Source organism: Pongo pygmaeus, chromosome 9, assembly GCF_028885625.2.
Source record: "Pongo pygmaeus isolate AG05252 chromosome 9, NHGRI_mPonPyg2-v2.0_pri, whole genome shotgun sequence".
NCBI lineage: Eukaryota > Metazoa > Chordata > Mammalia > Primates > Hominidae > Pongo > Pongo pygmaeus.
The window spans coordinates 9395794-9418142 of record NC_072382.2 but is presented as its reverse complement, the minus strand read 5'-3'; the positions used below and the strand labels follow the sequence as shown (position 1 = coordinate 9418142).

Here is a 22349-nt window from a genome sequence, read left to right as displayed (position 1 = left end):
CGAGTTCCTCGGCGCCTAGAACCGAAAGGGCAGCGCTTCCAATTTCCACTTCCCCTGGAGCGGAGTTCTCGGTGGCTGTGAGATGAAGAATCAAACTGAGTTTGATTTTGAAATGCCCACCGGGTACCGCTTGGATGCCAAATCAAAAATAGGAATATGCAGCACGATTTTGAACCAACTCGAAGTTCCCAAAAGGCGGAATTGGGATGTGCTAGATCGAGACTAGGCACTGGTGGCACCAGAGTTTGGAAATTGTTGAAGCCCCGGTAACAAAGCAAGAGATGTGGGGGTTTTGAAATGTAGCTTTTTATTCTTGGCTCCTCCCTTTCCAGCCTACACCTTAAACCTCTGCTGATCCATCGGTTCTTTTATCAGAGCTGTTGGTGGTCTGTGCAAATATGAATCCCTTGAGGTGGGTTCCTAAAAATGAATTTGAGCTGTGGAAGGAGCTTTAGGGAGCTTTTTGGCTCCCTCTGTTTACAGATGGAGAAACAGACAAGGAAAGCTAATTGCCTGAGCTGTCTGTGAAGCCAGGTGTCCTGCCTTGGAGTCCCGTGCTGCATCATACGGGTCCATCGTGTTGGTCAAGCTGTAGAGCAGTGTAAGGAGTCATTTGAAGCAAAGCCTGGGAGATGTGGAAGTTCTAGAATCGGTATGAATGTGCACCTGCCTTAACCACTCAACACTTTGAACTTCTTATATATAAAAAGATAACGAAACATGTTAATTTATGGTGAGAAATTCCTTTCAGAAACCAGAATACTTCAAGTCTTCATGCCCGGTGCCTTCTTTCTCTCTCTCTCTCTTTTTTTTTTTTTTTTTGACAGTATCTTGCTTTATCACCCAGGCTGGAGTGCAGTGGTGTGATCTCGGCTCACTGCAGCCTCCACCTCCCAGGTTCAAGCAATTCTCCTGCCTCAGCCTCCCAAGTAGCTGAGATTACAGGCGCCCGCCACCAGGCCCAACTAATTTTTTTTGTACTTTTAGTAGAGAAGGGGTTTCACCATGCTGGCCAGACTGCTCTCGAACTCCTGACCTCAAGTGATCCACCCACCTTGGCCTCCCAAAGTGCTGGGATTACAGGCATAAAGCCAGCACGCTCGGTCCTTCTCTTTTTAAAAGAAGACTAGTGGGGCTTGGTGGCTCACGCCTGTAATCCCAGCATTTTGGGAGGCCAAGGCAGGTGGATAACCTGAGGTCAAGAGTTTGAGACCAGCCTGACCAATGTGGAGAAACCCTGGCTCTACTAAAAATACAAAATTAGTCGGGCATGGTGGTGCATGCCTGTAATCCCAGCTACTCAGGAGGCTGAGGCGGGATAATCGCTTGAACCTGAGAGGTGGAGGTTGTGGTGAGCCGAGATCACACCATTGCACTCCAGCCTGGGCAACAGGATCGAGACTCCGTCTCAAAAAAAAAAAAAAAAAAAAGACTTAAGTGGAAAACCTGATCATAGTCAGAAATGTATGTGGTAAGCATGAAATCAGCATGAGAGAAATTAGTTATGTGAACCAGATTTGTAAAGGCTTCAGGCCAAGATGCCAGTTGCTTTCATCTCATGGCAATGGCTTTGGAATTGTGGACTTTGGATCATCAGTAACTTCAGTGGCACCTTAATGTTTCCTGACAGTCAACCGTATTTCCCTGTTTTTTTTTTTGAAATGGAGTTTCTCCCTTGTTGCCCAGGCTGGAGTGCAATGGTGTAATCTTGGCTCACTGCAACCTCCGCCTCCCGGGTTCAAGTGATTCTCCTGCCTCAGCCTCCCGAGTAGCTGGGATTACAGGCTCCTGCCACCACGCCTGGCTAATTTTTTGTATTTTTAGTAGAGACGGGGTTTTCCATGTTGGGCAGGCTGGTCTCGAACTCCTGACCTCCAGTGATCCTCCCACCTTGGCCTCCCAAAGTGCTGGGATTATAGGTGTGAGCCACCACACCTGGTCTACTTTTTGTATTTTTAGTGGAGACAGGGTTTCACCATGTTGGCCAGGCTGGTCTTCAACTCCTGACCTCAGGTGATCCGCCCACCCTGGCCTCCCAAAGTGCTGAGATTACACTGCGCCAGGCCGCTGGTCTCTTCACTCTTGAGTCTTCCAGATGACTGTTTTCCACCTTCTCCTCCTGTAACATCCTTCTGTCCCACCCTCACTCTCAGCTGACAAACTTCTATTTTTTGCTGAAAAAAATAGAAGCATTAGAAAATTTCGATCAGCTACCACCATTACATCTCACTGACCCATACCTGTGGCATATACCTAGCCTTCTTTCCTATTATAATGAATAAGCTCTCCATATTCCTAGCAAAATCCAAGCCCTCCACTTGAGTCCTAAACCCCATTCCTTCTGAGGCAATTAAGGACATCACTGGTAATTCTCCTGCCTTACATATTTTCTATTTTCCTTGCTACAAGATTTTTTTCCTACTAGTATAGAAATGTGCTTCCAATCTTGCCTTTAAAATACCCTGTTGACCCTACTTCCCACTCCAGTTCTCTCCTTCCCAGTTACAGCAGACCTCAGAAGGGTCGGCCGGGCGCAGTGGCTCACGCCTGTAATCCCAGCAATTTGGGAGGCCGAGGAGGGCGGATCGCAAGGTCAAGAGATGGAGGGCATTCTGGCCAACATGGTGAAACCCCGTCTCTACTAAAAATACAAAAATTAGCTGGGCATGGTGGCGCACGCCTGTAGTCCCAGCTACTTGGGAAGCTGAGACAGGAGGATCGCTTGAGTCGGGGAGGTGGAGGTTGCAATGAGCCGAGATCGTGCCACTGCATTCCAGCCTGACAACAGAGTGCAACTCTGTCTCCAAAAAAAACAAAGGGGGGGGGCCTTGCCATCTTTAAATATTTCCTCCTTAAATCCATTTCAGTAAGTTCTTTTGTTGCCACCACTTCACCAAAGCTGCTCTACTCAGGGTTACCAGTGACCTTCACCTTGCTAAAGCCAGTGATGAATTTTCAGTACTCATCTTGAATTAACACCGGCACTTGATACTGTTTGTCATTTTTTCTTTTTTTAAACACATTTTTCTTTTAGCTTCTTAGACACTACTAGTTTTTCTTTTTCTTTTTTTTCTGAGACAGGATCTTGCTCTGTTGCCCAGGCTGGAGTATAATGGGCAAATCACAGCTCACTGCAGCCTCAACCTCCTCCTTGGCTCAAGCAGTCCTTCCACCTCAGCCCCCGAGTAGCTGGAACTACAGGCACATGCCACCAAGCCCACCTAATTTTTGTATTTTTTATAGAAATGGTTTCACCCTATTTCCCAAGCTGGTCTCGAACTCCTGGGCTCAAACAGTCTGCCCACCTCAGCCTCACAAAGTGCTGGATTACAGGCGTGAGCCACTGCGCCTGGCTTACTCCTAGTTTTTCTTCAGCTTTGCTTGTGTCACCGCTTCTCAGGCTTTGTGGATTCATCCTCAGAGGCCCTAAGGCACCCCAAGACTCAAGCCTGGGATCTTTTCTCCCTTCTAGATATGCTCACTCCCTTGGTGATCTCACCTGAGGTCTCATAGCTTTATATCCCATGTATTTACTGATGGTTCCCAAATTTATACCTCTGCCCACACCCCTTGCCTGAACTACAGGCTAGTTTGTTCAGCCTACCGTCTCTAGTTGGATGTCTAAATGGCACCTCAAACTCTGCATGTCTAAAACTAAGCTCCTGGTATCTCCTCTCTCTCCTCAGAGTAGTTCCTCCAGCTCTTTTCCCCATCTCAGTTAATAGGGACGCCACTCTTCCTGTTGCACAGGCTAAAAATATCAGCCTCATCCTTGACTTCTTTCTTTTTCTCATACCTTACATTCAGTTAGCAGATCCCACTGGCTTCACTTCCAGTATGTAAAGTCCTATCCAGAGTCCAACCACTTCTCGCCATCTCCACTGCCACCACCTTGATCCAAGCCACCATCATCTCTCACCTGGGCTTTTCCGTGATTCTTTAATTGGTCCTCCTGATTCTGCCCTTATCCCCTTCTGTCTCCCCACTAGTGGTGAGCTTTGTGAGGACAAGGCTGCTTCTGTTTTCTCATTGCCCAAAACAGTGCCTGGCACTAATAGATTCTGAATAAACATTGATGGAGTAAACCAGGATCATTTTTGCTTTTCTAGGTGAAACTTCGAGAAATGAACTAAGTTTTTACTTGTCCAATTTTCCTTTCTACAGTGGTAGAGCTTTGTCTTCAGTATGGACAGAATGAGGAGGGAATGGTAGGCGAGCTTATAGCCTTCTGCACCAGCACACATAAAGTTGGCCTTACCTCAGAGATCCTGAACTCTTTTGAGCATGAGGTAAGAACAAAATGAAAGCAAAGTAATAATGTGATTCTCCATTTCTGCTCTACAGGGGAGGCATTGTGATATATTGAGAGGAGTGTGGGCTTTCGATTCAGGCCTGGATTCCAGTCCCAGTGTGAGCTTCGACAAACTACTTTATGTCCCTGAGCCTCAGTTTCCTTTTCTGTCATTGGGTCTAATAATCTGTATTTTTTATGATTGTTATAAGAATTAAATTGGGCTGGACGCCGTGGCTCACGCCCGTAATCCCAAGACTTGGGAGGCCGAGGCAGGCAGATCAAAAGGTCAGGAGTTCAAGACCAGCCTGGCCAACATGGTGAAACCCTGTCTCTACTAAAAATACAAAAATTAGTCGGGCATGATGGCGGGTGCCTGTAATCCCAGCTACTCGGAAGGCTGAGGAAGGAGAATCGCTTGAACCGAGGAGGTGGAGGTTGCAGTGAGCTGAGATCGTGCCACTGCACTCCAGCCTGGGACAGAGCAAGACTCCGTCTCAAAAAAAAAAAAGAAATGAGAATGGACATAAAGCACTTAAAACTATGCCCAGCAGGTGATAAGTCTTCACCAAATAATTGGTATTATTAGGATTGTTATGTGTTTTAGACAGTCATGGGATGTCTTTGTTTTGAGTCTGTGTGTATCTTAATTCTTTGAGGAATGTTAGATCTTTGATTATATTTTGAATACCTTTTATTATCTCAAGGCTTTCGAAAACACCTCTGCTATTACTTGACTATGAAGTATTGTATTCACTATCTTTTCTTTTTCAGTTTCTGAGCAAAAGATTATCGAAAGCCAGGCACAGTGCCTGCAAGGACAGTGGCCATGCGGGAGCTAGAGACATTGTTTCCATTCAAGAGCTGTATCCTTTTCTGCTGAAGGTCTTTGCACCAAGGTACATGTTGTATTTTATAATTTGTCTGTAGTTGCATGTGTAATTTAAAAACAAATAATAAGAAGGCCGGGCACGGTGGCTCAGGCCTGTAATCCCAGCACTTTTGGAGGCCGAGGCAAGCAGATCACTTGAGCCCAGGAATTTGTGACCAACCTGGGCAACATGGTGAAACCCTGTCTCTACCAAAAGTACAAATTTTTTTTTTTTTTGAGTTGGAGTTTTGCTCTTTTTGCCCAGGCTGAAGTGCAATGGTGCAATCTCAGCTCACTGCAACCTCTGCCTCCCAGTCTCAAGTGATTCTCCTGCCTCAGCCTCCTGAGTAGCTGGGATTATAGGTGCACACCACCACACCTGGATAATTTTGTATTTTGTTTGGTAGAGATAGGGTTTCACCATGTTGGCCAGCTGGTCTCGTACTCCTGACCTCAGGTGATCCGCCTGCCTAGGCCTCCCAAAGTCCTGGGATTACAGGCGTGAGTCACCATGCCCGGCCAAAGTACAAATTAAAAAAAATAATAATAAGCTGGGCGTGGTGATGTGCCCCTATAGATCCAGCTAGTTGGTAGGCTGAGGTGGGAAAATCTCTTGAACCTGGGAGGCGGAAGTTGCAGTAAGCTGAGATCAGGCCACTGCACTCCATCCTGGACGACAGAGGAAACCCCATCTCAATAATAATAATAATAATAGTAAAAATTACCTAATATTGAGATTTCTTCTAGCCATCAGCCCTTATATGAAAGTTTATTATTATTATTATTATTTTTTTTTTGAGATGGAATCTCACTCTGTCGCCCATGCTGGAGTGCAGTGGTGCGATCTCGGCTCACTGCAAGCTCCGTCTCCTGGGTTCATGCCATTCTCCTGCCTCAGCCTTCCGAATAGCTGGGACTACAGGCGCCCGCTACCACGCCCGGCTAATTTTTTATATTTTTTTTAGTAGAGACGGGGTTTCACTGTGTTCGCCAGGATGGTCTCTGTCTCCTGAACTCGTGATCCGCCCACCTCAGCCTCCCAAAGTGCTGGGATTACAGGCATGAGCTACTGCGCCCAGCCATTATTGTTTTTCTTAACCAGTGTTCTTAGAATTGAAGTGGAAGAAGAAGAGGAAATCCTCTTGAACTCTTACACCACACCTTCAAAGGTAAGTAAACAGTGTTTGGACATTGCATTTTACAAGTAACATTTTAAAATAGGTTATCACAACATTTGAAGATCTGAGGGAAAAAAATCAACCACTCTCATGCATTTCCTACTATATTTCCACTTACACATCTTCCTTTCTGATCATATGTCTAAATGTTTTACATAATGGCAGTCCTTATAAACATATAGTTATCCTGCTTTTCTCAGCACAACATAAAACATTTCTATAAACATAATTTCTCCATAATTGCCCTTTTTGAATAGTTGCATAGTTTTATACTATAATTGAATAATTCATTTCTGTGTTGGATCCCAGTGTGAAAGGTCAAGTAGGGTAGTGGAAAAGCATTGCCTTCAAAGTCTGAGTCAGAAGACCTAGGTGACCTGGAGTGAGTTGTTTTATCTCTCTGAGACAGTTTCCTTATCCATAATATCAGGATTCACTCATTCAGTTATCCAGCAACAACTATGTGGCCGGGCGCAGTGGCTCATGCCTGTAATCCCAGCACTTTGGGAGGCTGAGGCAGGCAGATCACGAGGTCAGGAGATCGAGACCATCCTGGTTAACATGGTGAAACTCTGTCTCTACCATAAATACAAAAAAAAAAAAAAAGAAAGAAAGAAATTAGCCAGGCGTGGTGGTGGGCGCCTGTAGTCCCAGCTACTCGGGAGGCTGAGGCAGGAGAATGGCAGGAACCTGGGAGGCAGAGCTTTCAGTGAGCCGAGATCGCGCTACTGCACTCCAGCCTGGGCGACAGAGCAAGGCTCCGTCTCAAAAAAAAAAAAAAACAACTATGTACTGCACTAGACATTGGGTAAACAATGGTGAATGAAACAGACATGGATGGGCTCTGCCCTCAAGAAGCTGACAGCCAGTGCACAATATCCCCCATCTTGGAGGGCTTGAAGAGGAAATAAATAGGTAAAGTATCAGGCCCTATGCAATGTATTCAGTAATAGTAACTATTCTTTATACTAACTAAATAAGTTGGTAGACATTCATAAACATGGAGTGAGCCTTAATTATTCAAAGTAAATTACATCATAAGAAAGAGGTAATTTACATTGCCCTATGCAATGTATTCAGTAATAGTAATTATTCTTTTTTTTTTTTTTTTTTTTTTTTGAGATGGAGTTTTCCTCCTGTTGCCCAGGCTGGAGTGCAATGGCACGATCTTGGGTCACTGCAACCTCCGCCTCCCGGGTTCAAGCAATTCTCCTGCCTCAGCCTCCCGAGTAGCTGGGATTACAGGCGTGCCGCCACTATGGCCAGCTAATTTTTGTATTTTTAGTAGTGACGGGGTTTCACCATGTCAGCCAGGCTGGTCTCGAACTCCTCACCTGCAGTGATCCACCCGCCTCGGCCTCCAAAATGCTGGGATTACAGGTGTGAGCCACCATGCCCAGTCCAGTAATTATTGTTTATACTAACTAAATAAATTTGTAGAAATTCATAAACATGGAGGGAGCCTTAATTATTCAAAGTAAATTACATTATAAGAAAGAAGGTAAGGGCTGGGTGCAGTGGCTCATGCCTGTAATCCCAGCACTCTGGGAGACCAAGGCAGGAGGATCAGTGACCAGAGATCATGCCACTGCTCTACAGCCTGGGTGACAAAGTGAGACCCTGTCTGAAGAAGAAAGAAGGTGAATAGTTTAGATATGCCTGTGGAGAGTAAGAGGGCCAAAAATGTGCCCCATGAAGTTGCTGACACAAAACCAGGTGCATATAATATTAAAAGAAATAATTAGGTGTTTGTTAGAGTTTCTTAAAATTGCAGAGACTATAACTCATTTGATTTTCCTCCTCAAGTGGTTTTCTGAGTCCATATCCCAGTGAAGGACACCTCCGTTCTTCCATTGGCTCAGGCCAAGAACCTTGGAGACCTCCTTAAATCCTTTTTCTCTCACACCCCACATCCAACTTAGCTACCAGTCCTGTCATCCCTTTCCAGGATCTGGCCACCTCTCACCATTTCCACTGCCACCACCAGGTCCACAGCATCATTGTCTCCTGAATGATTGGGACAGCCTCCTAACTAGTCCTTTCTTTCTGCCATATCCACCTCTAACCACCTCTCCACCCAGCAGCCAGTGTGCTCCTTTCCAGCAAAAGGTCAGGTTTTCTTGCTCACATCTCTCCCACTGGCTTTTCGTCTTTCCTCCTAATATGCAAAGTTTGAACCAGCATGTGTGAAGTTCTGTAGGAGCTGGCCCCCTCCTCCTTCTGTCCTCTTTCCCTGCTCGCCTTTGCTCTCTGCTTCTGCCATGCCAAATATGGGTTCATTTCCTATGTCTCCTTGTCAGAGGGAACAAGCCTGCCTAAAAGAACAAAGCCCTTCTTCTGTTTTATTTTCTTGCTTTATTTTTCTCCTTACTATTCTCTTGCTTTTTTACCACCAAACATGTTATATACTTACTTTTTTGTGTTAGTCGGCCTTCCCTCCATTAGATGGAAGCTCCTTGAGAATAGAGACTTTGTTTTTACTTGCTGCTGTTTTCCCAGCACCCTGGCACGTTAATAGTTGTTGAAAGACCTCTGAATAAGGGAGCGTGGTTGGCTCTCTCAATTGCAATACCAATGGGACCACCACGGTTTTATCTGGTTTACAGCTTCACAGATCCAGAATTTTATCTAATTTGTCTGTGTATCCAGAATTGATCATATTCCGGAGTCTGACTCATGGTAACCCAGCTGTCAGTAGACTGATGCGTAAGCCAGGTGCAAATTTGTTTACTTTAGTATTGAAGTAGATACCCTTCCAATGACTGAAATCCCATATTTAGGATACCCCATTCCTGCTATGGAAATACTTAGGAGACTAAATTGTGAATCAAAGTTTGTGACTGTGAGGCCAAGTGCAGTGGCTCACACCTGTAATCCCAGCACTTTGGGAGGCTGAGGCAGGTGGATCACTTGAGGTCAGGAGTTCGAGACCAGCGAAACTCCATCTCTACTCAAAAAATTAGCTGGGCATGGTGGTGGTGCCTATAATCCCAGCTACTCAGGAGGCTGAGGCAGGAGAATCGCTTGAACCCGGGAGGCGGAAGTTGCAGTGAGCCAAGATCACACCACTGCACTCCAGCCTGGATGACAGAGCGAGACTCCGTCTCAAAAAAAAAAAAAAAAAAGTTTGCGACTGTGAATTCCACGCTAAATGAGTTGGAGTGAAATGTTGAGCAAACAATATGTCTGGGCTAGAGATACGTAAAATGCTTAGAACAGTACTCATCACAGGGAAATTGTTCAGTCACTGTTAGGCCATGCATCAATGGCAGCATGATAAAATAGTCAAAGTGTGGCCAGGCATGGTGGCTCACACCTGTAATCCCAGCACTTTGGGAGGCCAAGGTAGGCGGATCACCTGAGATCAGGAGTTCGAGAACAGTCTGGCCACCATGGTGAAACCCCATCACTACAAAAGTACAAAAATTAGCTAGGCATGATGGTGGGTGCCTGTAATCCCAGCTACTCGAAAGGCTGAGATGGAAGAATCACTTGAACCCGGGAGGCGGAGGTTGCAGTGAGCTGAGATCATGCCATTGCACTTCAGCCTGGGTGAGAAAGTGAGACTCCATCTCAAAAAAAAAAAAAAAAGTGTGAATGTTGGCCTTTCCATACAAACAGTGCCAGGCTGAGGTTGCCTGACCCTTGTCAGGTCTTGGGAACAGGTGTCCCTCTGCTATAGAAGCAAATATATGTCAGTGATTTTAGCTTATCACTATTAAATATTTCACCTGTAAAATTGACAGCTGTTCTTTTGCTTCCGTGTTCACCATAAATCTGCTGATGATTTGGCTGCCACGTCCCTGTCTAACAGGGAGAGAATGTGTTAGCCTGAGGACCTGACGTTCCCATACCCTTGGCAATTATATTTCTAGTAAATTAATAAACTGGCATCCTTGGTTATAATTTGATTTTCTCTGTGGGTGTGAGAATGTGCTTACCCTAGGATATGAAAATATGGTACCATTGGTGACTACATTTCTGATTAAAAATGATGAAACTGGCTACTGCAGTGGCTCACGCCTGTAATCCCAGCACTTTGGGAGGCCGAGATGGGTGGATCACCTGAGGTCAGGAGTTCAAGACCAGCCTGGCCAACATGGTGAAACCCTGTCTCTACTAAAAATACAAAAATATTAGCCGGGCATGGCAGCGGGCGCCTATAATCCCAGCTACTCGGGAGGCTGAGGCAGGAGAATTGCTTGAACAGAGGCGGAGGTTGCAGTGAGCCAAGATCGTGCCACTGCACTCAGCCTGGGCAATCAGAGCAAAACTCCATCTCAAAAAAAAAAGAAAAGATGAAATTAGCCAGGCGCAGTGGCTTATGCCTGTAATCCTAGCACTTTGGGAGGCCAAGGTGGACGGATCACCTGAGGTCAGGAGTTCGAGAACAGCCTGGCCAAAATGGCAAAACCCCATCTCTACTAAAAATACAAAAATTATCCCGGCATGGTGGCACATGCCTGTAATCCCAGCTACTCGGGAGGCTGAGGCAGGAGAATTGCCTGAACCCAGGAGGTGGAGGTTGCAGTGAGCTGAGATCATGCCACTGCACACTCTACCCTGGGCAACCCTCCGTCTCAAAAAACAAAAACAAACAAAAAACATGATGAAACTGGCATTAAGTGTTAATAATGAATCGTATGAGCTTGGTTAAAGGGAGTGCATCCTTGAGAACTGGTACTGGAGTTGGTGAACACTATTGGATTTCAGCCCTGAGGCTGAGGACTAGAACACCAGACTGTGCCTTGTTTACCAAAGTGCTGTCACCTTGCCACGTCTTGCGAGACAGACTGTCATTCTCTCAAAATATCCCTGCCCCACAACACTGGCCATAGAGTGTTGTAGCCCACTGTATATTAGGAGAATCTTTTGGAGGGATAGTTTGAGAAAATGTTTTAAAATTATAAAATCTTTTTTTTTATTATTATAAAAAAAAAAGACAGGGTGTCACTGTGTTGCTCAGGCTGGTCTTGAACTCCTGAGCTCAAGTGATCCTCCTGCCTTGGCCTCCCAAAATGCTAGGATTACAGGCGTGAGCCACCATCCCTGGCCAAATTCATAAAATCTTTTTCTATCCTTTAACCCAGTAATTCTCCCTAGGGGGGGAAAAAAACTCTTCTGAAGAAATAATTCAAATTATGAGAAAAGCTGTATGCATGAAGATATGCATTTTAGCATTTTTTTAAATTTAAAATCTTAATTTGCCAAATCACTTTTCACCTGAGAATCAGCATTACTTGTAATCATTGAAAATTACAAGCAACCCATAATCCAGCAATAGAGAAGTAATTATGTAAATCATTGTAGGTCAGTTTAATTAAATAACACAGCTACTAAAAAGGATAAAGACCTGTAATCCCAGCACTTTGGGAGGCCGAGGCAGGTGGATCACCTGAGATCAGGAGTTCGAGACCAGCCTGACCAACATGGCGAAACTCACATCTCTACTAGAAATACAAAATTAGCTGGGCGTGGTGGTGTGTGCCTGTAGTCCCAGCTACTCGAGAGGCTGAGGCCGGAGAATCACTTGAACACGGGAGGTGGAGTTGCAGTGAGCCGAGGTTGCAGTGAGCCGAGATCGCGCATCGCACTCCAGCCTGGGCAACAAGAGCGAAGTGAAACTCCGTCTTGGGAAAAAAAGAGGGAAAAAGATTGGGCCAGGTGCAGTAGTTCATGTGTGTAATTCCAGCATTTTGGGAGGCCGAGGCAGATGGATCACTTGAGGTCAGGAGTTCGAGACCAGCCTGGCCAACATGACAAAACCCCATCTCTACTAAAGATACACAAATTAGCTGGATGTGGTGGCGGGCACCTGTAACCCCAGCTACTCGAGAGGCTGAGGCAGCAGCATCGCTTGAACCCAGGAGGCAGAGGTTGTAGTGAGCCGAGATCTTGCCACTGTGCCCCAGCCTGGGTGACAGAGTGACTCCATCTCAAAAAAAAAAAAAGATAAAAAATGTAACAGTGTGGGAAAATGTTGATAATTAATATAGAGTAAAAAATTCAGCACATAAAATATTTAGGTTTATATTTAAACTAAGATTATGACTATAATTTATATATTCTAATTTGTGTATTTGTAATCTTAATATACAAATTATAAGGCACCACGCCTGGCTTTTTTTTTTTCCTCAGACGTGAGGACTCGCCGTTGCCCAGGCTGGTCTTGAACTCCTGGGCTCAGGTGACTCTCCCACCTTGACCTCCCAGAGTGCTGGAATTACAGGCATGAGCCACCACCCCTGGCCGAGAAAAATATTAAAACACTATGAAGGAATATTCAAAACTGGTTATTATATCAGGGTGGTAGAATAAGGGATTTTTTAAAAATCTGTTTTCCATTGCAGCTGGTTTTGATGGTTTTGAATCTGTTCTCTGGCATTCTGTTCTGCAGTTGCCAGCAGCTGACCACTCGGCAGTATAACTTCTTAAACTTGCAGCCAGGAGGAGCCCTAGGGCAGGGAAAGCTGCAGACAGCTGGCTTCCTGGCTGCCATCCAGGCAAGGATTTTGTTTTCTCTATTACAGTCGATTATCCTAGACTTTAGGGAGCAATAGGTCTCTGGACTGTAGGTTTCAGCCTCTGTTCTGGGCTTATCTTTGGATTCTCGTTGATGAGTCAAAAAAAAAAGGAGTGACTATCAGTTAGATGTTTGCTAACTCTTCAAGTATGAGCTCAACCTTGTTATCTGCCTGGAGTCATTTCCTTTGAAAATGTGTGGTAGACTTTGCCAAAGTAAGTAGTAATGTCCCATTCCTTCTCAGGAAAATGTGTATAGGTAGATCAAAACTATGCATTGTAAAACTCATATCTGTTTGAAAACAGAGAGGTGGGGACAGAAAGTAAACATGAAGGATTTGACAGGACAGATTACCGGCCTGGTGGTCCTTTCTGGAAAATGTTTGCTTTCTCGTAATTGCCTTCAAAGTAGGGACAGGGTCCTGAATGTTGGTTACAGTTGTTGAAGATTTCTTTTGGCGATTATGCTTGGATGATGGGGCCTTAAGAAGAGAACCCACCCAGTCCTATTTTGTGTCTTCGTTTGGACATGCGCTTCCTTTTCTTCCAAGGAACTATACACTTAATTAGTACTGGGTCTAGTAGGACTGAGATTTTGTTTTCCTTTTTTTTTCCCTAGGGTTCTCAGAAGCGAGCTATCTCTACCCCAGAAACCCCCCTAACAAAAAGGAGTGTGTCAACTCGTAGCCCCCATCAGCTCCTCTCACCGTCAAGTTTCTCTCCAAGGTATGGATCATAATTCATTCAAGTGCCATAAAGCTGGCCTCCCCTCCCCTTTCTCTGGCTATCTGAGGAAGGCTAACAGCAGAGTTATTAATTAACTATAGGCGGGCATGTACCTCTGCAGTGAATTGGCTTGAAAGCCTATTGCTCTCTGCCTTCCTTGCTTTCCTTTTCTTTGTGGAAAATTACTGTTTCTTACGGTAATTAAGGAAACTCACTTTCCACCCACTTTTCTAGGGCTCATTTCCTAGTCGGGAACTGATATCTTCTATTGAAAACAACCTGTCTATTCAGAATCTAAGAGTCTTAACAGGTCTTGTCAGTAGAGGCAAGTAGGTTTCCACCTGCTTCTGTTTGTGTTTTGTTGGGTTTCTTTTTCTTTCTTTTCATCTAAAGTTTTTTTGTTGTTTTTTTTTAAAGAAAAGCACATATCTTTGTTCATAATGTTTCATAACCTGTTTATTGTTTCCAAGTCAGGTTACAACTAGTTTCTGAGAGTTTTCTTGTCACTGTGAATCTGCCCTGACTTAATTGATATTTTGTCCCTCTGCCACCATTGCACATAAATCCACAAAGATCATATGTAATTTTTTGAAATCCGTAAATGACACGTCTCATATTAGAGAATTCCATAGGCAAGTGCTCTGCTGAGTAGATGGGTTTTTAGGAGTTTCCACATCAAGATGAGGCTCAGGAGCAGTAGTATTAACCCTTCAGGGAAACACCAACTGCCAGGAGTCATTACCTCTAATTTGGATCACTTCTAGATGAACCAGAGCTTGAGATTTTTCAACTCTATCAGTTTTTTTTTTTTTTTTTTGAGATGGAGTCTCACTCTGTCACCCAGGCTGGAGTGCAGTGGCACCATCTTGGCTTACTGAAGCCTCTGCCTCCCAGTTCAAGCAATTCTCCTGCCTCAGCTTCCCGAGTAGCTGGGTCTACAGGCACTCGCCACCATGCCTGGCTAATTTTTATATTTTTAGTAGAGACGAGGTTTTGCCTGTTGGCCAGGCTGATCTTGCACTCCGACCTCAGGTGATCCACCCGCCTTGGCCTCCCAAAGTGTAGGATGTCAAGCATGCGCCACTGCTCTCGGCCTTTTCAGCTCCATCACTTTAGAAACGTGGTGATAGAAGCTCTGCAGTCATTCAAGGTGAGTGGTCTTTGGATTTTTTTTTTTCTTTTAAGATAGGCTTTTACTCTGTTGCCCAGGCTGGAGTGCAGTGGCACAATCATAGCTCACTGTAGCCTTGGCCTTCCAGGCTCAGGTGATCCTCCTACCTCAGCCTCCTGAGTAGCTGGGACTACAGGTGTATGCTACCAAGCCCAGCTAATTTTTGTAGTTTTTGTAGAGATGGGGTTTTACCATGTTGCTCAAGCTGGTCTTGAACTCCTGGCCTCAAGCAATCTGCCTGTCTTAGCCTCCCAAAGTACTGGGATTACAGGCATGAGCCAGCATGCCTGGCAGTAATTGGATTTTGAAGGACAGTTTTACTTTAGGGTAGTCTACTGCTGCTTTGGGGAGTTCTCAGGCTTCTTGGAAGAAAGCTTTCTAGACTTAAGAGCATCTTTGCAACCTGGTATGTAGGGATGGTTCTTATAGACGTGCCAGCACCATTGCAGGAGTTATATTCTCCAAATGTCAATACAGTGCTCTGAAACCTGTAGATCTGTTTACAACTGTCGTCATGTGAGCATCTTGCTGCATTAAAGGGCCTGCTGTAATGGATGGCTCATGGAGCTTCCCAGGGAAGAGCTTGGAGAAGTTGGCAAAATGGTGCCTAGTCATTTTTTAATGCACACTAATAAAACTGACAGCAGAAACTGGTTTTGTAATGTATGAAAGTAACTTCTAAACTATTCACGTAGAGGTGGCACTGGAGATTGAGATAATTAATTGAGCTCATTTTCTGTAGCCTGTGAAAAGAAAAAATGATGGCATTAATTGCGACGGTGCCCCACATAAAACTGGTTCCTGCAGAGTTTCAGTGCATTAAACAAAGCCTGTTTTAAATAGACCTGTCTGTATGGCGTGTTTACAACCAGAGGATTAGAAGACCTCACTGTCATCTAAGCAGATCAGCAATATCCATGTGTTCTTAGAGGTATAATTTACCAGTCAGGGAGTGGAAACGTGAGAACCTGGCAGTTAGGCCTAGAAAAATGGGAATGTTTGCACATCACCAGACTGTTAATTCATTACTTCCCCACCTCCATAGACACTGGGGAAATTTGATTAATTTTAACTTCATTTTATTGTTGTTTCTACCTTGAACCATATTGTGAGTTTTTATATATGATCAGCAAGTTTTAGCTTATCCACAGTTGCAGGCTCAGATGATGTTCCAATAAATGCTAAAAATTCATAAGAAGAAAAAAATGGGACTTAAAGTTTGCTTTTTAATCAATTCAGAATCTGGGGATTTTTTTGCCTTGCTGAGTTTTAATGCCAAGAGAACGACAACTTTTTAAAATACGTTTCTGTCTCTAAACTTCTCTAAAAATGTTTGGTATTCTTCAGCCTGGTATTACTCAACCCTTCATTCCTGAAATTCCTTAAAGGTCTGGGTTTGTCCAACCCCGTTAAACTGATTCGATTTGTAAACTATGAGGCCACCTTCCTTTTCTCCAGTCCCCATTTCCAAAGGTAACCTCATTTTATTCTTCTCTCCCTTTAGATATGAACACAGTAATATTAACCTGTTTTGCTTCCAATTAGTGCTACTCCCTCCCAGAAATACAATTCACGAAGTAACCGAGGAGAAGTGGTTACCTCCTTTGGCTCAGCACAGGGAGTATCTTGGTCTGGGAGAGGAGGAGCTGGAAACATCAGCCTGAAGGTCTTGGGATGTCCAGAGGCACTAACTGGGAGCTACAAATCCATGTTTCAGAAGCTCCCAGACATTCGAGAAGGTGATTGTTTTTCCCTTTGAAATTCTGGTGGATATAAAACCACCTAGAAGGGTGTAGAGTAACAAAGCTTCAGCTAGGCTGGTAGAACAAGTTCCAAGGTTGCCTTTCAATATATGAGTTGGTAGATGTCCTCATGGAAGCCCTAGTAATGGAGGGACACTGGCAATACTATCAATGATTGCCCCAAGTCACTTCACTTTGCTAAAAAGCACATAACCATTCCCAGCAGCAAAAACTTGAACGATGTAAAGGAATTCAACTTAAAGATATTCATGGTTCCTTCGTTAGAAGCCTTCTTCAGGTTGGCCTTGACTTGCCTAAAACCTCAGTGAGGACTCGAGTAAAGGGCAGACTTGGAGATGGGGTGGAGTTCATGCTGATTCCCTGGAATTGTGCTATGGGGTCTCCTGTGGCCAGATGGAAGGCCAGATTCAGCAACCAAATATCGGAAAATTGGCAAGGGTTTTAGAAGGTTTAAACTGGCCAGATGTCCAGGCACCCTTCCTGCTTCTGTAAAATGACTGACTTTAATATTTTACAATGTGCTGTATTTTCTCTTCTTGGCAAGTGAAATGTCTTTAAACATAATACTTTTTTTTCCACTTCTGGAATTATAGTTCTGACCTGTAAGATAGAAGAACTTGGCAGCGAACTCAAGGAACATTACAAGATTGAAGCTTTCACTCCTTTGCTAGCCCCAGCACAGGTAAGAGTTGTTCTAATAGTTCTCACTAATTAATATTACGTTTTTAAATCGATGACCAAAAGGCATCCTTCTTGCTTCCTTTTTCACTTCTTGTCTGTGTTCTAGTTTGAACATCTATCTTGGTTGAATTTGGGAAAATGGGCCCTTCTGAAGGAAGATTTGTAAGTGCTGTCTGGTTTTGTGGCCAGAGAGTGATTTTCTTCCCACTTGGATTAGAGTCTTGCACATAAGCAGAGATTGAAGGCCTTGTTTCCCTTGGTGGTGAGTCAGGTAGCTCCCCGGGGATTTCCCACAAATAGAAGCATTCACGTATGGAGATAAAAGGACAGCAGCGACGGTGGGGTTTTCAGAATCTTGTTCTCTGGACAATGACTCCCAGTCTCTCCCCTGGTTTTGTCTCTTGTTATAGACAAACTGCTGCCAATAATAGTATCTTTATATCATAGTTTAATCTGGCATATATACAAGTGCTTTCTCTCTAGGACGTTTTCTAATCTAAGGGGAAGTATATTCTAGAAGTTTCTTTAAAGTACCTTTGTCAATGTTTACATTCAAAGAATGATCAGTTGGGGAAGCGATGCAGAACTGTGTCATAGAAGGAAGTGTTAGAGGACTTGGAAGGAAGTAATTGAGGGAAGGCAGGGAGGCACAATCACTGGGAAAGATGAGACTTCCTCTGTTTTCTCCCAAGAGTGGGAACAGAACAGAGGAAGCCATGGGGACAGAGATTTTTAGCTCAATTAATAAAGAACTTCCTGTTAAGAGGTTGTATGGTATGTGGCTAAGGATATGGCTCTAGAGCCAAATTTCTGGTCTCAAACCCAAGTTTCACCCACAGTTTGACCTTGATTTGACTAAATTATCTAACCTCTCTGTTGCTTGTTTTCCTCATCTGTAAAATGGGTACAGTAATACCCACCTGATGGTTGTTGCAAGGATTAAATGAGTTAATACATATAAAATGCCTAAGAATACATTTTAGAACAGTGCATGGTATTTAGTAAGCTCAAGAAATGTTAGCTATTATTAAGTAGTTATAGCTGTCCAAAGATGCAGTGGGCTGTCCTGGGGTGGTGAGGACGGGGTGGGGTGGGCATCCAGGGGCAAGTTCCCCTACACTAGAGATGCTCACACTTAGGCAGCCTCCTAGGAGGGCTCAAGTACTGGGTGGGTGGGTGGACAGGATGCCCTTTCAGAGTTCTTCCATCCTGAGAGTCAGTGATGATGCAGTAGTCACCTCAGGTTCAAAGCAATGCCCTGCCAAGAAATGTATTTGTTGTTTGCAGTTTGTTGTGCTATTCACCCTATTGACTTCAGAATTTGAGCTCCTGCTCCAAAGACTGTCTTTCTTATGCTGTGACCTTCCTTTGGTAGGAGCCTGTCACTCTGCTGGGCCAGATTGGCTGTGATAGCAACGGGAAGCTGAACAACAAGTCAGTGATTCTCGAGGGAGACCGGGAACATTCCTCGGGTGCTCAAATTCCAGTGGATTTATCTGAGCTTAAGGAATATTCTCTGTTTCCTGGACAGGTGAGATTGGAGGAGCTCCACCAGGATGCAGGCGCACTCTTTACCTTTGTAGTGTAGGTGCTGTGCCATGCGCAGCTGCTCCTCAGTTCCTGTCTCTGCTGCCATGGAGTGTGGCTGGAGCACATGCCCCAGAGGAGACACCACTGTTGGGATTCCTATTTCCCCCATGCTCTGACCGAGGCTCTGGGACCTGACTGCCCAGCCTCAAATCCCAACTCCCCGCTCCACGAGGTGCATGGCTGTGGACAAGGTACTTAACCATCTAAACTACAGTGTCTTCACTCACAAAATGGAAATAATAATTCTTTTTTTTTTTTTTTTTTTTTAGTATTTATTGATCATTCTTGGGTGTTTCTCGGAGAGGGGGATATGGCAGGGTCATAGGATAATAGTGGAGAGAAGGTCAGCAGATAAACACATGAACAAAGGTCTCTGGTTTTCCTAGGCAGAGGACCCTGCGGCCTTCTGCAATGTTTGTGTCCCTGGGTACTTGAGATTAGGGAGTGGTGATGACTCTTAAAGAGCATGCTGCCTTCAAGCATCTGTTTAACAAAGCACATCTTGCACCACCCTTAATCCATTTAACCCTGAGTTGACACAGCACATGTTTCAGAGAGCCCGGGGCTGGGGAAAAGGCCATAGATCAACAGCATCCCAAGGCAGAAGAACTTCTCCTAGTCAGAACAAAATGGAGTCTCCTATGCCCACCTCTTTCTACACAGACACAGCAACAATCTGATCTCTCCTTCCTTTCCCCACACTTCCCCCTCTTCTTTTCAACAAAACCGTCATCATCCTCATGGCCCGCTCCCGATGGTCGCTGTCTCTTCGGAGCTGTTGGGTACACCTCCCAGACAGGGCGGCCGGGCAGAGGCGCTCCTCACCTCCCAGACAGGGCGGCCGGGCAGAGGCGCTCCTCACTTCCCAGACGGGGCCGCCGGGCAGAGGCGCTCCTCACTTCCCAGACGGGGCGGCCGGGCAGAGACGCTCCTCACCTCCCAGACGGGGCGGCTGGGCAGAGGCGCTCCTCACTTCCTCCCAGCCGGGTGGCAGCCAGGCAGAGGCGCTCCTCACCTCCCAGACAGGGCGGCCGGGCAGAGGTGCTCCTCACTTCCCACACTGGGCGGCCAGGCAGAGGCGCTCCTCACCTCCCAGACGGGGTGGCCAGGCAGAGGCGCTCCTCACTTCCCAGACAGTGTGGCGGCTGGGCAGAGGCGCTCCTCACTTCCCAGATGGGGCAGCCAGGCAGAGGCGCTCCTCACTTCCTCCCAGACAGGGTGGCGGCCAGGCAGAGGCACTCCTTACTTCCCAGACGGGGTGGCCGGGCAGAGGCGCTCCTCACTTCCCAGATGGGGCAGCCGGGCAGAGGCGCTCCTCACTTCCTCCCAGACGGGGTGGCGGCCAGGCAGAGGTGCTCCTCACCTCCCAGACGGGGCGGCCGGGCAGAGGTGCTCCTCATCTCCCAGACGGGGCAGCCGGGCAGAGGTGCTCCTCACTTCCTCCCAGACGGGGTGGCAGCCGGGCAGAGGCACTCCTCACCTCCCAGATGGGGTGGCCGGGCAGAGGTGCTCCTCACTTCCCAGACGGGGCGGCCGGGCAGAGGCGCTCCTCACTTCCCAGACGGGGCGGCCGGGCAGAGGCGCTCCTCACTTCCCAGATGGGGCGGCCGGGCAGAGGCGCTCCTCACTTCCTCCCAGATGGGGTGGAGGCCAGGCAGAGGTGCTCCTCACCTCCCAGACGGGGTGGCCGGGCAGAGGCGCTCCTCACTTCCCAGATGGGGCAGCCGGGCAGAGGCGCTCCTCACTTCCTCCCAGACGGGGTGGCGGCCAGGCAGAGGCGCTCCTCACCTCCCAGATGGGGCGGCCGGGCAGAGGTGCTCCTCACTTCCTCCCAGACGGGGTGGCAGCCGGGCAGAGGCACTCCTCACCTCCCAGACGGGGTGGCCGCCGGGCAGAGGCACTCCTCACCTCCCAGACGGGGTGGCCGGGCAGAGGCGCTCCTCACTTCCCAGACGGGGCGGCCGGGCAGAGGCGCTCCTCACTTCCCAGACGGGGCGGCCGGGCAGAGGCGCTCCTCACTTCCCAGACGGGGCGGCCGGGCAGAGGCGCTCCTCACTTCCTCCCAGATGGGGTGGAGGCCAGGCAGAGGCGCTCCTCACCTCCCAGATGGGGTGGAGGCCAGGCAGAGGTGCTCCTCACCTCCCAGACGGGGCGGCCGGGCAGAGGTGCTCCTCACTTCCTCCCAGACGAGGTGGCGGCCGGGCAGAGGCACTCCTCACCTCCCAGACGGGGCGGCTGGGCAGAGGCGCTCCTCACCTCCCAGACAGGGTGGACAGGCAGAGGCGCTCCTCACTTCCCATATGGGGTGGCGGCCGGGCAGAGGCGCTCCTCCCTTCCCAGATGGGGCAGCCGGGCAGAGGCGCTCCTCACTTCCTCCCAGACGGGGTGGCGGCCAGGCAGAGGCGCTCCTCACCTCCCAGACGGGGCGGCCGGGCAGAGGTGCTCCTCATCTCCCAGACGGGGCAGCCGGGCAGAGGCGCTCCTCACTTCCTCCCAGATGGGGTGGCAGCCGGGCAGAGGCACTCCTCACCTCCCAGACGGGGTGGCCGGGCAGAGGCGCTCCTCACTTCCCAGACGGGGCGGCCGGGCAGAGGTGCTCCTCACTTCCCAGACGGGGCGGCCGGGCAGAGGCGCTCCTCACTTCCCAGATGGGGCGGCCGGGCAGAGGCGCTCCTCACTTCCTCCCAGATGGGGTGGCGGCCGGGCAGAGGCGCTCCTCACCTCCCAGACGTGGCGGCCGGGCAGAGGTGCTCCTCATCTCCCAGACGGGGCAGCCGAGCAGAGGTGCTCCTCACTTCCTCCCAGACGAGGTGGCGGCCGGGCAGAGGCACTCCTCACCTCCCAGACGGGGCGGCTGGGCAGAGGCGCTCCTCACCTCCCAGACAGGGTGGCCAGGCAGAGGCGCTCCTCACTTCCCATATGGGGTGGCAGCCGGGCAGAGGCGCTCCTCCCTTCCCAGATGGGGCAGCCGGGCAGAGGCGCTCCTCACTTCCTCCCAGACGGGGTGGCGGCCAGGCAGAGGCGCTCCTCACCTCCCAGACGGGGCGACCGGGCAGAGGTGCTCCTCACTTCCTCCCAGACGGGGTGGCAGCCGGGCAGAGGCACTCCTCACCTCCCAGATGGGGCGGCCGGGCAGAGGCGCTCCTCACTTCCCAGATGGGGCGGCCGGGCAGAGGCGCTCCTCACTTCCCAGATGGGGCGGCTGGGCAGAGGGGCTCCTCACATCCCAGACGATGGGCGGCCAGGCAGAGACATTCCTCATTCCTAGACGGGGTGGCGGCGGGGCAGAGGCTGTAATCTTAGCAGTTTAAGAGGCCAAGGCAGGAGGCTGGTAGGTGGAGGTTGTAGCGAGCCGAGATCACGCCACTGCCCTCCAGCCTGAGCACCATTGAGCATTGAGTGAGCGAGACTCCGTCTGCAATCCCAGCACCTCGGTAGGCCGAGGCAGGCAGATCACTCGAGGCCAGGAGCTGGAGACCAGCCCGGTCAACACAGCGAAACCCTGTCTCCACCAAAAACACAAAAACCATTCAGGCGTGGCGGCGCGCGCCTGCAA

General features: G+C 47.8%; 1 protein-coding gene across 2 annotated transcripts in view; it reads left to right on the top strand.

Moving 5' to 3' along the window:
* Positions 1-22349, top strand: part of POLA2 (DNA polymerase alpha 2, accessory subunit) — a 39290-nt gene that overhangs the window by 577 nt on the left and 16364 nt on the right. Inside the window, exons 1-8 of one of the 2 annotated variants that reach the window (XM_054439367.2) lie at positions 10-652; positions 4165-4289; positions 5066-5157; positions 6274-6331; positions 13482-13588; positions 16305-16498; positions 17116-17204; positions 18579-18734. In XM_054439367.2, the coding sequence (XP_054295342.1) occupies positions 4206-4289; positions 5066-5157; positions 6274-6331; positions 13482-13588; positions 16305-16498; positions 17116-17204; positions 18579-18734 (780 nt within the window). In that variant the 5' untranslated portion in view covers positions 10-652; positions 4165-4205. Of the gene's footprint in view, positions 1-9; positions 653-4164; positions 4290-5065; positions 5158-6273; positions 6332-13481; positions 13589-16304; positions 16499-17115; positions 17205-18578; positions 18735-22349 lie in introns of those variants that run through there. The other variant, XM_054439366.2, reaches the window with a different exon arrangement.